At 39.4% G+C, this 12,500-nt stretch overlaps 1 protein-coding gene across 1 annotated transcript in view; it reads left to right on the top strand.

Moving 5' to 3' along the window:
* The window catches only part of LOC122252316 (uncharacterized), a 22,121-nt gene extending 10,359 nt beyond the window's left edge, over window positions 1-11,762 (top strand). The window contains exons 3-7 of the mRNA XM_086556750.1: window positions 161-423; window positions 2,955-3,118; window positions 3,464-3,604; window positions 4,888-5,037; window positions 9,836-11,762. Of these exons, the coding sequence (XP_086412876.1) occupies window positions 161-423; window positions 2,955-3,118; window positions 3,464-3,604; window positions 4,888-5,037; window positions 9,836-11,407 (2,290 nt within the window). The 3' untranslated portion in view covers window positions 11,408-11,762. The remainder of the gene's footprint in view (window positions 1-160; window positions 424-2,954; window positions 3,119-3,463; window positions 3,605-4,887; window positions 5,038-9,835) is intronic.
* The last annotated feature ends 738 nt before the right edge of the window (window positions 11,763-12,500 follow it).

Below are 12,500 nucleotides of genomic sequence, written 5' to 3'. Positions count from 1 at the left end.
TTTATGTTCCAGTGATAAATATCATTTGCCATTTAGTTCTTGAAGGCAATATATTAGCAAGTTAGAAATATCAATTGGTAATGTAAACTATATTAGATAATCATTTTAGATAGCTATATCAATTATATTTTCCAATATATCAAGCTTTTCTGTATTGCAGGTTCTTGTTTGAGGGAAGAGGAGGAACTGTTTTATACACTGGGGATTTCCGTACAAGTGTTGGAGATGTAGAAAGAATACGCGCATTACACAACTCAGATGGCACTGTTAAGGCTGTAGATTCTTTACATATAGACACCACATTTTGCCACCGTGATATCTTGCACTTTCCCACAAGAGAGGACAGTTCATCTGCCATCTGTGATCTTGTAGAAGACTGGCTGGCAAGAGGAAATAACCATCTCATACACCTTGTATGCCCAGGTTAGTATCATATACTTTTTATACTTAGTTGAATTTATCTTTTGCAAAGGTGTGCATGAAGCAATTCTATTATCTCTCTCTCTCTCTCTCTCTCTCTCTCTCTCTCTCTCTCTCTCTCTCTCTCTCTCTCTCTCTCTCTCTCTCTCTCTCTCTCTCTCTCTCTCTCTCTCTCTCTCTCTCTCTCTCTCTCTCTCTCTCTCTCTTTCTCTCTTTCTCTTTCTCTCTCTTTCTCTCTCTCTTTCTCTTTCTCTCTTTCTCTTTCTCTCTTTCTCTTTCTCTCTTTCTCTTTCTCTCTTTCTCTTTCTCTCTTTCTCTTTCTCTCTTTCTCTTTCTCTCTTTCTCTCTTCTCTCTTCTCTCTTTCTCTCTTCTCTCTTTCTCTCTTCTCTCTTTCTCTCTTCTCTCTTTCTCTCTTCTCTCTTTCTTCTCTCTCTTTCTTCTCTCTCTTTCTTTTCTCTTTCTCTCTTTCTTCTCTCTTTCTCTCTTTCTCTCTTTCTCTCTTTCTTCTCTCTTTCTCTCTCTCCTCTCTCTGTCTCTCTCTCTCTCTCTCTCTCTCTCTCTCTCTCTCTCTCTCTCTCTCTCTCTCTCTCTCTCTCTCTCTCTCTCTCTCTCTCTCTCTCTCTCTCTCTCTCTCTCTCTCTCTCTCTCTCTTTCTCTTTCTCTCTCTTTCTCTTTCTCTTTCTCTCTCTCTCTCTCTCTCTTTCTCTTTCTCTCTTTCTCTCTTTCTCTCTCTTTCTCTCTCTCTCTCTCTCTTTCTCTCTCTCTCTCTCTCTCTCTCTCTCTCTCTCTCTCTCTCTCTCTCTCTCTCTCTCTCTCTCTCTCTCTCTCTCTCTCTCTCTCTCTCTCTCTCTCTCTCTCTCTTTTTTAAAGATTTGTGTGTTTATACACAAGTAGCACTCTAGTGGTTGTTAATTGCTTGGATTTGCTATAGATTATAGTTGGGCAAATATTTATTAATTTCTTCCCCATATATAAGTATCAAATTACTTAAAAGTGCACATGATAACCCCTTTCTTTTTGTAAAGATAATAAGGTAGTTGAAACTGCATAATGGTTAACCCCTCCCAGATGGGCCACATCTTAAGATGCTCAACCCTGGCTGGGCATCTTTAGATATGTGTTTTCTATTATTTTCTAGACCCTATGGTTTGATATGTTATTCTATATATGATATATTAGTAAAGTGATACTAATTATCATTGGGTATGATGTCCTAGTTACACAACTGCTGGAATGAATAGCTTAATTTCAACAAAGAAAGTACAGTAAGAAAGTGATAAATAATGCCCGTCACAGTAGGGTTAAGGTGTGTGAGTTGTAGAAAAGATAAATATAGGTTGGAACTTATAGATAATTCTTAGAAATATCAAGTTTTTAGAAAAAAATACTTTTGTAATATAAAAAATATACCTTTAATAGATTCATGTGTATAAAAATCTATATAAATGAGCATAGATGGACCCGATTTTAAAATTTTGCTGTAGATGAAACGGAATAGTATATAATTGTAAAAAGCTGCAGAAAATGGCTTTGTAGGGTAATTGAGTAAAGATAAAGAGTGGGTGCATTACTAGAAACTTTGTTAGAACTATTCTTATTCCTACTGTCTCTCACACAGCTTTCACTATGTACCACAAAGTATTGTATAGACTTTTTGCCTATGATTGTTTGATTTTCAGAACCATATAGACAATTAAGATCTATATAATACTACAACAATATTTGGGCACCCTTCTTTGGATTAACCTGCACATGCAAAGTTTCCTTTTTTTTATAATGAATTGTTATTAAGCAGCTTACACCATGTTGAATTTATAGATACATTTCTTGTACTGACCTTTTCCTTAGTGTGTCATAACATAGCTGTAAAGGTTTGGTTGTTGTACATTTGTGAATAGCAAAATAATCTCTAAGGGGCTATAGCAGTGCATTGAGTCTTCCTTTGTTGCAGACAGCAAGTCCTCATATTTTGTGATGTTATTGTAATAGCAGTAAGAAATCATCATATCACATTTTTACCTATTTAATTCATTTAAGCAATTACATTTTCAAAAATTGCACAAGTCATATCACTGAATACACCAACACAAAGCAGTACTTGTTCTTGTTTCCACCATCTTTATCCTATATATAAAAAAAGGATTTAGTCATTCTGTTTTGTGCTACTGATCTTGTGAGAATCAGAACCATGTTATTTTGCCTTTCAGAAATATGAAAATAAGTTGTGATTTATCTAAATGAAGAAAATATATTTTCATAGTATTGATGGCAGTATTTTGATGATGATTTTTAAAAGCATTCATCTTATAGGGAAAAGACACTATGCTCTAAGATAAAATTGATAATGGCTGATATGTAGTAGCATAATAGTTGTTGAGAGGAAGGCTATGAATGATATGAAACCTATTTGCTTGGAAACATGCAGGTCTGTACTTTGTGGAAGACTGATACTCCTTTTGACATGCACTTCTGTAAAGCTGTGTTTGAATGGACTTTCTCATAAACTAACAACATTTTGCACTCAATCCTTCAGCAAAATATGGGTACGAATATGTATACCGGAGCCTCCATGAACGCTTTGGGATGCGTGTGCACGTCAGTCGGTGGAAGTATCGCATGTATGACACGGTACCAGAAATTCAGGATGCACTTACCCCAGATGCAACTGAAACTTGGATTCATGCCTGTGATTGGAGGGTTAGTGGTATTAATTTTGTAATTTTTGTAAGTTCGACCTGGTGTGTTTTGCTGGTCTCCTGGTAAGTAGAAAGAAAATTAACCTCAATAATTTTTTTTTTTTTTAAGTAGCCTAGAAGTAATATAGAATTATAGATTTAGGAAAAAGAATGAAAAGAAAAGAGGTTATTGGCAGTAAAAATAGGTTGAAAAAAAAAATCAAAGAAATCAATTAGTTCACAGATGATAAAAATCCTAAACTATGAGTAAATTCTAGTGTTATGGAACAGTTCTTGCAGGTTTTTGGGTAAAATTACAAATATACTTGTTCCCCAAACCTATTCCACTTAGAAATTTATTTTTCAGATGAGAGAAATCGAGGAGGGTGAAGACCAGAGTGACCGCCAGCTTCCTTGCAGATGTGTTCCATTTGGAGTAGATACAGCACCTAGTATACGGGTTATTCGACCATCAGCTATGTTTTACACAATTTATCAGTCTGCTAAGGTAGTGTGAAATTTACTTGTAATTAGTTTTATTGGGGGAAAATGTTTCAGTTTCTTAGATTTTCATATTTGAACCCCCACAAAAATGGGGAAAATTTAAAAAGTATGTTATATACCACACATAATACATTGCGGATAACTACCTAATTGGCAGTCAGGACACACAGTCTACGACGCTGGCAGCACCAGCTCAAAATTAGGGGAATGGGGAAAGTGTTTTTTACAAAGCCATCATAAATACAGGCTTAGGCTGACTTTTAAACGCTGGAGCTGTGAAGCAAGAGTCATTAAAGCCATAATACTTCATGACTATGTGTGCGCCTCGAACTGTGTGCAGATCCCTATGTCATGTCATTTACGCATTGACACCAGTCTTTTAGGCCTAATCGGTACAGTCAAGTATGTCATGACACCTCTACAGTGGGTTAAAACATGTATTTGTCATAATTTATAGTGTAATAGATAAAGTATGTATCATGTATCTATGTGTATATAGTGAATAATATAAGGTGACTGACTGGATACAGGGAAAAAAGTGGGTCCTATGGATAGGGGCAGGACATTGTGTAGTGAAAATAGCTGTATAAACTTAGAGCCAAAGAGATTGATGAAAATGATAGTGTTGATTGTGTTTTTAGAATATTTGTATTAAATTTCTTATGCTAGACTAGTTGTATATCTGTTTTCATAAAATTTTAATGTTTCCTTATTGATGTTTTGTGAGTGATTTTGTAAATTTTAGGAATGGGAAAAGGTAGAAAGAATAGGGAAAGTTAGGTTAATGATGTAGATAGGAAGATTTCTCAAATTACTTGAACTTCAATACTGACTTATGTTTTGAAATTGAGAGAAGAACTCAAGACAGGTGGTACTGTGCAGGGCATTTAAGATATCCAAATACTTTGTAGTTTAACATTTAATCAGAAATTCAGAAATTTATTGGCAGATTCTTTATTGGTTATATCAGTTGTGTACAATGCTATTAGTTTCAGAATGCCTAGAGATGAAATCGTCATTCATCAGTTCTGTATTACTTTCTGAATTTCTGCCAGTCTTTTCCTCAATGATGTTATAGGATAAATCATAGGCCAACAGATTTTGTTTTTTCTATCAGTTCACCAAAATTGTTTAGCCTTTCCAAGCTTATACTGTATATAGGATTACTCATCAAAATAATGGTTCACCATCAGTCATGATTTTCACATTATGTGCTGTGTAGTTGGCCTATGGAAAATATGGCAGCTTTAGGAGACACTTTGTTTTTCAACATCACTAATATTACAGGAGATCAAGCAAGTCAACAGAGATGGAAGTTTCTGCAGAGTGCTGCTATCCATGCATGCATCTTGTTCTGAAGTTTTGGATTTAGTTTCATATCTGCGGCCAAGAAAGGTCTACCCAAATGTTATTCCTATGAATTCTTCAAAGGAAGAGGTAAGTAAAAAGTTATATTTTAGAGGCTTATGTGAATAATGTATTTATTTTATTTTATTTTATTTATTTTCTATTTTTCTTTATTTATTTTTTTTCATTTATTTTTTTTTTCTGTGCTAAATATTGCACAATAATTATATTGTAGTCTTGCATATTACTGGAGACTTGTCATTTATAAATCTGTACGATCTATATTTTCCATTTGTATGTTTTTTATTTTGGAACATATATGCTGGTTCACAGTTTAAGTTAACCCATTGGTCGCGGTTTCGAAGTTAGTGTAATTAGGCTTAATACGGTATTACCCTATATGGCCCGGATGTCCGCACGGTATTTTTATTACGCTCGGGCGGTGTGGGAGGCCGCGCTCGAGGCAGTTTGACATCGGTTTTCCCTTTCGTTGGAAAACTGGAGAGGCTTGAAAATAACTTTTTTTCCAATATTATAGATTCGTATACGAAGTCTTTAGAACACATAAGCAGTTTGATAATGTAATAGAAAACGCTCGGGCGGTGTGGGAGGCCGCGCTCGAGGCAGTTTGACATCGGTTTTCCCTTTCGTTGGAAAACTGGAGAAGCTTGAAAATGACTTTTTTTTCCAATATTATAGATTCGTATACGAAGTCTTTAGAACACATAAGCAGTTTGGTAATGTAATAGAAAACGCTCGGGCGGTGTGGGAGGCCGCGCTCGAGGCAGTTTGACATCGGTTTTCCGTTGGAAAACTGGAGAGGCTTGAAAATAACTTTTTTTTTTCCATTATTATAGACTCGTATACGAAGTCTTTAGAAGAAACTTGACATTATTAGTTAGGTAATGTAATAAAAAATCATAACTCTTATATTAGCTCTTTATGGTATTCTTTTTCCTTTGAATCTACGTAAAATTGTTCGATAGCAAGTGAATACTGGAGTTGGATCTTTTTTTTTTCAGAAACGAAAAAAATGGCTGGACAATCGGTAATTGTTTCATTTTACCAATGTCATAGCATGCTTTTGCGAGTTTATTTTTCTTGGAATTACACGTGGGGAATAAAAAAGTGAGTAAATCATATACATGTAATTGCATGTAAAAACAACAACTATATACATATGTACATTCAACCAGTCTAGTAGTTTACCTTGTTATGATAATTTTCAAAACAATTGAACACACAGAGAGGGACTTTGCAGACAAAGCACTCGGCCTTTGTCATTTTTCTGACTCCGTGTGTGTAACACACGTGACACCTTTTATACTTTTTTCCCTCGATTTCCCTGATGACGTGCGGGTTTCTTCCTTGCAATCTGAGGGTTGAATTTGTTACTGCAGGTCTTCCTCTGCCACTGTACTTCGGTGCATCGGGGAGGTATTCCCGAAGCAGGCCTCTTACAACTTCCTCTCGGAAAGTCAGCTGGTGTACAGCTTCGCTTCTTTATACAGGGCAAAGGCATTGATCATTGCCAAGTCGAAAAGGTACATGAATACCTTTTTATACCATTTGAGACTCCTTCTTGCTGCTGGATAGGATGCAGCAAGTTGGTCTCCTACATCCACTCCTTCCGTTATTGTAGTCAATGATGGCCTTTGGTTTCATGACTTTGTTCCCATGGCGGTTGAGCCTGTCAGTCTCCACCATTTCTGAGGTATGAATCGTCGACAGGACGTGTATGGGTTTCTTATCGACCCATTTCAGGCACATCATGCCTGTTGGTGTACTGCGTACATCAACTTCATTGAGTTTTAGTTTTGGGAAGTCTTTTGGCATCCATTTTCTGTTTGCCCGCACTGTCCCACAGGCATTGCTCTTTCTACCCTGGAGCCAGTGGAACAGCGTAGGCGAGGTGTACCAGTTATCAACGAAGAGCGTATAGCCTTTATTCAATAGGTCTGCCGACTCCATAAGGTCGGCGACAGCCTTGTGAGAAGCCGGCAATTCCCCTCTGTCCTGGCCCGTGTAAAAATTGAATGAACATGTGTAGCCACATGTTGGGCCTGAGGACACACACAACTTGTAAACCTTTAGGCCAAATCTAGCCCTTTTTGTAGGATTATAGGTAACGAATTTCAGACGCCCCCTGAACTTCCAAAGACTTTCATCAACTGTTATCCACTGCGGTGGGGTATAAACAGACTGGCAGTTTTTCTTTAGATGCTCTATAATGGGACCAAGTTTCCACATCCTATTGCTTCCATCCTGAAATTCATTGGAAGAAAAGTGGAGGGCACTAGATATATGATCAAATCGATCTCGAGGCATGTGTTTTGGAAAAAAAGGTGCCTCGTGAAGGTCGTCCTTTGACCAATATTGTGTCTGGCGCGGCTTTGGTGATATCCCCATCATAATCTTCAGAGCAATCCAGACTTGAAATTCTGGAACACTCAGGGGCATCCACTTCCGCTCATGTCCCTTCACTAATCCTGGGTGTGACTCGGCGTAGCTGTAATGGACGATAAAACATTCAATGGAGCTATAGCATAATTTTTTGCATCTTTTTTTCGAAATGGGATGGGAACTTACTTATTCGTTTCTTCCACGATGATGTTGAGCATCTCGTCTGTGAAGAAAACCTTCAAGAATTCATGTGCAGACATCGAGGCATCGAGGTTTACCCTCAAGCCGGGTGTCGCCGTGAAGCCAAACTTCCTGGGCACATTCTCTTTCTTCCGCCAACGGAACCCTGTACTGCCTGGTGATTGAATGCAGTTAGTTTAGCCCGATAATGGCTCATTGGACACAATGTCACAATGCAGCTACACGTACCTGGCGAATTGCGTTCATGAACGCGGGCAGCATACTCGGATAATGGCTCATCCGAGTCTATGCTGCTGTTATGAATAGGAACGTAATCTATTTCGTCGTCGGACGAATCAGTGTCAGTCTCAGGGTCCTCCATTCGCGTTTGTCGGGAGAGAGGGACATAATTTTCATTTACGTCATCTTCCTCCTCATCGGAGAAGTCAAAAAAAGAGTAAGTCGAAGTTCCTGGAAAGGAGTCGAGATCTGGGATTTGTTTTCAGAATTCTTGTCAATGAGAACTCAGTACGATATATGGCGTGACAAAGAAAGATTGCGTTGACTTACCTGGAGTGGGTTCCATGTTTGTTGTGTGGCCTACCAACTTCAGACCGGGGTTTTTATTCATAATTCTAGCCAATGAGCACTCAGTACAATATGTGGCGTGACATTCCAACCAATCAGGTAATATGGGGTGACTTTGAAACAGGGAATGGGGTAAATGGGTATGACGTCAAAACAGCGCGGTGAATTTGAAGAAAGAGGGAGGGGAGAGGGTGGGAGAGAGGGAGGGGAGAGGGTGGGCGAGAGGGAGGGGGGAGGGTGGGCGAGAGGGAGGGGGGAGGGTGGGAGAGAGGGAGGGGGGAGGGTGGGAGAGAGGGAGGGGAGAGGACAAGAGAGAGAGAGAGAGAGAGGATGTACAAACAGACACACACACGGACACTCACACGCCTACGTACATACACAGAGAGAGAGAGAGAGAGAGATGTGCGCGCACGCGCGCACGCACACACACGCGCACACACACACACACACACACACACACACACACACACACACACACACACACACACACACACACACACACACACACACACACGCCTACGTATATACAGAGAGCGAGAGAGAGAGAGAGAGAGAGAGAGAGAGAGAGAGAGAGAGAGAGAGAGAGAGAGAGAGAGAGAGAGAGAGAGAGAGAGAGAGAGAGAGAGAGAAAGAGAGAGAGAGAGAGAAAGAGAGGATGTGCGCACGCACGCACACACACACACACACACACACGCCTACGTATATACAGAGAGCGAGAGAGAGAGAGAGAGAGAGAGAGAGAGAGAGAGAGAGAGAGAGAGAGAGAGAGAGAGAGAGAGAGAGAGAGAGAGAGAGAGAGAGAGAGAGAGAGAGAGAGAGAGAGAGAGAGAGAGAGAGAGGATGTGCGCGCGCGCACGCACGCACGCACACACGCACGCACGCACGCACGCACGCACGCACGCACGCACGCACGCACGCACGCACACACACACACACACACACACACACACACACACACACACACACACACACACACACACACACACACACGCCTACGTATATACAGAGAGAGAGAGAGAGAGAGGATGTGCGCGCACGCGCGCACGCACACACACACACACACACACACACACACACACACACACACACACACACACACACACACACACACACACACACACACACACACTCACATGCACACACATATACACTAACACTCATATATATATATATAAAAAAGGGTAATAAGGTCCAATGTCACTTCGTACTTGCGGGGACAATCGGAAGGTCACGTAAGGTAAACCGGAAACGAGGTAGTAAATGACGCGAAATGAAAAAATATGCGTGAGTAGGGCGTTCCCTCGTCCCCTCGTTATCCCTAACCACCGTAGTATATCGTGCCATCCGCGCTGGGGCCAGCGCGTATCTTGTTCTGATATCATGCCATCCGCGTTTACGCCGATGCCAGCCTTGACATCTTATCATGCCATCCGCGACCAATGGGTTAATGAATTGTATTAAATCATGATGCATGATTTATATATCTGTATCTGAATTTATATGGCTTTATCTGTATATCTATCTCATATGCATCTATCTGTGTACCTGTCTGTCTATTTCTTTAGATATATTTTCACAATAATGTTAATTTTATATACATGAAACACCTAAAGCATAGGTATGTCTTGGGGGTGTGAAATCTTTATTTATTTGCTCATTTATTTTTTTCTTATCTTCTTTTTCTTTTATTTATTTATTATTATTATTATTTTTTCAGGTTTTGAAACTTCTTCATGAGGCCTTGAATCGCTCTGGAGACCACTATAGTATTGAGTATGGTGGCTCTCAACGCCGGAGTTTAGGTTCCTTCAAGAGACAGCTGCAAAGCAATGAGAGCAACAGCAGCACACTAGAGGCAGCAATGTTGGATGGATTCCTGACTTCCCCAAGTAAACGTCGGAGGCACAGTGACAGCAACATGACTCTAGTACTTCCCACTCCTAGAGGCAACATGAAGGGATCACTCAGCCTGGAGGGGGAAGCCAGATGTGATGCTGCTGAGGGCAATGTAGCAGGAACCTCAGGGAACCCAGGGACTCAGGGATCACCAGGGATTAACTTGGAGTGGACTGATCCTTACACTCCATCGCCCACTTCATCTGCATTTTGTAAATATGTGACCACCCCAACTTCTAGTCAAGACGAGCAACAGACAAGTTCAAAATTATCCAATGCTAAAGTCAACCTTAGCAGCAAGTTAGAAACTGCCAGTGTAGGAAATATTGTAAGTGATAGTGCAATAAGAAATGTGATAGTCAAAGTTTCCCCACCTGTGACCAGTAGAGTTGTAAGTGCTGGAACAAGTGTTAAGGGTAGTGATATTGGTAGGTATGGTTACAGTCCCCAACAGATGTCAGTTGATGCTGACGAGGAAGGGGACAACCAGTCAATAAGTAGCTTGGTTAAAAGTCAAGATAGCATTGACTTAGCTAGTGTATTTTCTGATGATGCTGGAGAGAGCTCAGTGATGACTGACATGAAAGATGAAAGACCATCATCATCTGCAGGAGTTGCAGGGGAGAGTGACATCAAAAGAAGCAGGAAGATGTGGTACAAACATAAGTATTTTTCCACACCAGTTCATGATGAAGGAGACAAGCGACTCAAACTGGAGCCAAAACCCTCATTTGGGCCACGATCATCCTCACTTCCTCTCCCTGAGCCTGACCGTGAAGGGATAGTTTCACCTGATTTATTCCCAAGTCCTGAAGCAGATCGTAGTCTTCCTCTCATCACTGTCTCTTCTCCATCAGATCAAGCCAGTGAGTCACAGGTATCTGATGAGACTAATGTTACCATTGTCTTAAGTGGCAGCTCGGGAGAACCATCTGACCTTGATGTCATGTTAGTGGATGAACTTCCGGCAGACCATGCTCTATGTTCAGAATCCCCTCACTCAGTGAGTCCCTCAATCCCAAGGCCTTCAGTCATCTGTGGACCTCCACTTGTTACTGCTCTACTTGACAAAGATTCAGGAACTGGTTCTGAAGTAAATACACACTCAGTCATCTCATCCCCAAGTGATTCCTCCAACAGTGATTCAGCAGGGTCAGGACGTAGTGTCCCTCCACTGAAATCTCCAATGCCCAGTAACTCCCCAAAAGTAATAGACCTTGTAAGTGATAGTGACTGTACACCAGAACTAGAAGATTTATTAATACGCACTCACCAGGTCACAGGAGTCACAGTGAAAACCCAAGATTGTTCGGGGAGATCTTCGTGCCTCAAGACCACAAGAAGGAGAGATAATGAAGTTGAAGTTGTGACTTTGGATCAGCAACGCCTATGAAACAAAAATTAGTAAGTATTTTTTAAAATTCTTTTAAAGTCTCCCAAGTTGAGAGTGCTAACAAAATTTTGTCTTTAATTTTGTTCATGGAATATTTTGTAATGTATAGTCTCATTATAATGGACATCTAAAACAAATGCTCTGGAAAAAAAGAATAAATGCAAGAATCATATGAGTATATAATGACTTTCATTTTGAAGACTGTGGTGTTTGTTTGAACAAGAATGAGGTAATAGGGTTGGATAATGGTAGTTGGAAACCGAAAAGAATGAGCAATTTATTGTTAAAATAATTACAAATTATCTGTAGACTGACTTGTAAAGGGTGATGTTACAAAATAAATCATTCTCTCAAAGCATTTCAATCTGATTAGATGATACAAACATTATTTATGCAATTTTCTTTTGTAGAACAAACATACATATACTTACACACAGCTATGAGTGCATACACAAAATTCTTCATGTAATTGTTATGACAAAATTTCATTATTTTGTTGATGATACTACTTATTCTTGTAGAGAAAAATAGGATGCATGTGTGCGGAGCACCCATAAAAATCAGCCCAGTGTAACAAGTTCAATTAGAAAATATAGATATAGAAATTTATGATAATATAAAACCTAACAAACTTCCAGGATGTCCTGTCTGTTTTCATCTGAAACGATACTTCAAAATTGCCAGCTAGAAATTAGGGGTCCAGAAATATGTTTGCCCTGGAATTTTACATTAATAGTAGCACTATTACCATTGTCCTAGAATCAGTGATATTTTTCTGCACAAACAATCGGTCTCTTAGTGATATTGAAGACTGAAATATCTAACTTTTACACCTTGGATATTTATGAACTGTATAGGTAATCTAATTAAAGAGCTTTGTTCTTGAAAATAGATATTTTTAAAAAGATAAGCCATTTGTTTGTTGCAATTAAGATCACTTACTAATAGATATTAAGTTCTTGTAGGCTGAAGCTTCATTCAGTTTGTATGGTGAAATAATTTTGCTTATCCCATTTGTAATCAAATATATGTTTTGCTGCCTTATAGAAATAGGTAGTTGATAAACATGAAATAGTTTGAGACAGGTATGGAG

The sequence above is a fragment of the Penaeus japonicus genome, unplaced genomic scaffold (assembly GCF_977035675.1).
Source record: "Penaeus japonicus unplaced genomic scaffold, GWHDUDI00000001_assembly GWHDUDI00000033, whole genome shotgun sequence".
Classification (NCBI taxonomy): domain Eukaryota; kingdom Metazoa; phylum Arthropoda; class Malacostraca; order Decapoda; family Penaeidae; genus Penaeus; species Penaeus japonicus.
This window is presented reverse-complemented; position numbering and strand designations above follow the sequence as displayed.